At 27.3% G+C, this 3,029-nt stretch overlaps 1 protein-coding gene across 1 annotated transcript; it reads left to right on the top strand.

Moving 5' to 3' along the window:
- The first annotated feature begins 6 nt into the window (after nucleotides 1–6).
- On the top strand, nucleotides 7–2,070 carry LOC111031695 (esterase E4-like). The gene is made up of 4 exons (XM_022311745.1): nucleotides 7–54; nucleotides 1,234–1,390; nucleotides 1,470–1,596; nucleotides 1,814–2,070. The coding sequence occupies exons 2-4, from the start codon at nucleotides 1,234–1,236 to the stop codon at nucleotides 2,016–2,018; spliced, it is 489 nt and encodes a 162-aa protein (XP_022167437.1). The 5' UTR covers nucleotides 7–54; the 3' UTR covers nucleotides 2,019–2,070.
- Nucleotides 2,071–3,029: the final 959 nt, after the last annotated feature.

Raw genomic sequence — 3,029 nt, 5'->3', positions numbered from 1 at the left:
TTTTACTTTGGTGACAAACCAATATCAAAAGAAACCAAAAGCAATCTTGCAAAAGTAAGTTTATACTAGGAATAGGAAGCTAATATTTAAAAAAATGTTTGACCATTTTCTGATTTTTTTAATTTTAATTTTTTGAATCAATTTAATATACTACTTGAATAATTTACTTACTATTAAAGTATAATCAGTATTAGATCAAATCTATAATGAACTGACAAATTTAAAATTAACATGATTTTTTGGTACCTACCTCGATACAATTAATCAAGTTAGACTAAATATATTTATATGAGGTACTAGAACTCATTAGTTATAACAATCTACTTATTTTTACAAATTTATGAATTGAAAGCATATTATTATAGGAAGGTGTAACCTAACCTTAGTGTATGTAATTGATTTGGATATGTACATTGTACATAAATGATTCGAAAAAAATTTGTCTTGTGATCGTATTTATTTGCAGTTGTTAGGTATTATCGCCATTGAACAAAAATTGAAAACAAAAAATACCACATTGAGAATATGTACAGAGTGATTCACCAAGCATTCCCACCTCTTTTTTTCTTTAATAATGTAGTTAATTAAAATCTAATTTGTATAATTTTAAAATATGCTTACTTAAAGACCATATTTTAAGATTATTGAAAATTTTTCAAATTATCCCAAATACAAACATTTTAAGAACTAAGAAAATTCTCAATCTACTCTTGAATTAGATATTTATCAACATTTTAAATCTAAATTCTAAATAATTTACAGAGAAAAAATGGTTCTCATTTGAAAAACAGAAGTTTATATCTCCACATAATAGTAATTAAGTAGTATAAAAAAATTCAAGAATTTAAAAAATTTTAAAAATTTATATGACTATATATACAAATTCCAAAAATCAGAATTTGAATAAATTCATTATTAAAGAGGGAATGGGGGTTAGCGTGCTTGGTGAACCACACTGCATACTTGATACTTCATTCAAACACAGGACTAAACTGAACATTAAAAAGAACAATATGCCATAACGTCAAAATATGCCAGTGTAGAACTAAAAAAATATGGGTTTCAAATATTTGGGTTATAAAACTTTTTTATGTCACATTTTCGAAAAAGATTTGTGTTTATAATAGTGCACATTTGTCTAATTGTCAATTCGTAGTTGCACGCCTATCCAATTGTAAAGGTGTTTGTCTGCATTAAATGATAATCTAAATAAATAATATCAACATTATTCAGATGATTTCAGATAGAACTTTTGGATATGCTGTGAGTAAAGCAGCTCAGCACATTGCTGCAAAGAATACGGCGCCTGTATATTTCTATGAATTTGGCTACAGTGGTAATTATTCTTTCATAGCTAGTTTAGATCCAAAATCATACTCCCGAGGATCAAGTAAGTAACATATTTTAAATAAATATTTTTGCTAGCGTAACACAGATTTCTTAATTCGTCATAACTAATACACAATTAGACGTAACTCATTGCGATGAAATCCTTTATTTATTAAACATGGAAGGTTTCTCTGTTCACGACAATGAAGATGATACAAAGATGATCAAAACTATGGTTAATATTTGGGCAACCTTTATTAAATTTGGGTAACTATCTGAATTGTATTGTTTAATTAATAATTTCTATGAATTTTTATGAAATCTTATATTGAGTTCCTCATCTCATTCTAGTCTATATTCTATATACGTATCAAAAAATATATGTATAAGTTCCACATCTTCTTCAATATAAATATTTTATAATTTTTTTTATATTCTATATGCGTATCAATGAGTGGTTATAATTTTATTTTTACTTTTATAGAGTACCAGCTATTGGAAATTCAGAAATCTGGTTACCTGTTTCTAAGAATCCAGCAGATCCTTTAAGGTTCACTAAGATTACTCAACAACAAACATTTGAAGCCAGAGAACAATCGAACCATGGGAACTATGCATTTTGGAGTAGTTTACCATTAACCGAATTTTTTGAATTTAATGTGCCAGAAGACATAAAAACTGAATTATAAATATGAAAACATAACATTATGTACATACGAAATAATAGTTTTAAATATATATTATAATATTTACATGAGATATTAAAAGTTACAACCATTTTTTTAAAAATAAATTGTTATTATTACCGTACATTGGACATTTCGGTTTTAAATTCCTAGTGGAGCGATGATAAATGTATTAATTTTACAATGACGTATCTATTTTTGTATTTAATTTGTATCTCTGTACACGATAAGTAAAAAATGTCTGTATTCGAGAATATCAGTTTGTCTCGAAACACTATTACTATAGGAGGGTAGAAGACATTGGAGGACAAACTTCTAATTTTTATAAAATGGTCACGGGTTTGAACATTTTTGCGGGCCGCGGGTTGGGCACGCCTGTTATAGACTGACAGACCGTCTTCACTGTTCACTCAGAATTGTTTTTCGTCTACGATGATTTAATAATATCATTGAATACAAATTTAATACCATCCATTACGGTGAGTCAGTGACCCACTTGTAACCTAAAGTACAGCACAGTCCCCTCCGCTTGCTAGCTTTTTTTTTTTGTACTTTTACTATTAAAAATAGCAGTGCACATTTTGATATTAATATCAGCCTATTTAACCAGCGGAATTTAGATTCATTATAGTTTTACATTTATTATAGTTTTTAACTACGAATAGGCAATAGCAATATAAATCTATAATAAAATATCCTTGAAAATAATATATGATTACTCCATTCAGGTATTTGTCTTAAACAATGATTTGTAGATAAATATCTAAATATCCTGAACTCGAATTTAACACATTAATTACGACGAGTGACCTACTCAATGAAGAGAGTCGAGGTGATAGGTACTGTAGAGCTTAGCGACGGTCATGGTTTTTTTTTTTTTTAATAGTATATATATATATATATGTATGTAACTGTGTAATCACAAATATTATGATGAATTATAATTAGACACTGTGAACTGAAATTAATTAATTAATTAAAATGTTATATAATATACTAAATACGATAGTACCT

This window comes from Myzus persicae, unplaced genomic scaffold (assembly GCF_001856785.1).
Source record: "Myzus persicae strain clone G006 unplaced genomic scaffold, MPER_G0061.0, whole genome shotgun sequence".
Lineage (NCBI taxonomy): Eukaryota > Metazoa > Arthropoda > Insecta > Hemiptera > Aphididae > Myzus > Myzus persicae.
The sequence above is the reverse complement of the archived record's forward strand: the minus strand, read 5'-3'. Positions and strand labels throughout refer to the sequence as shown.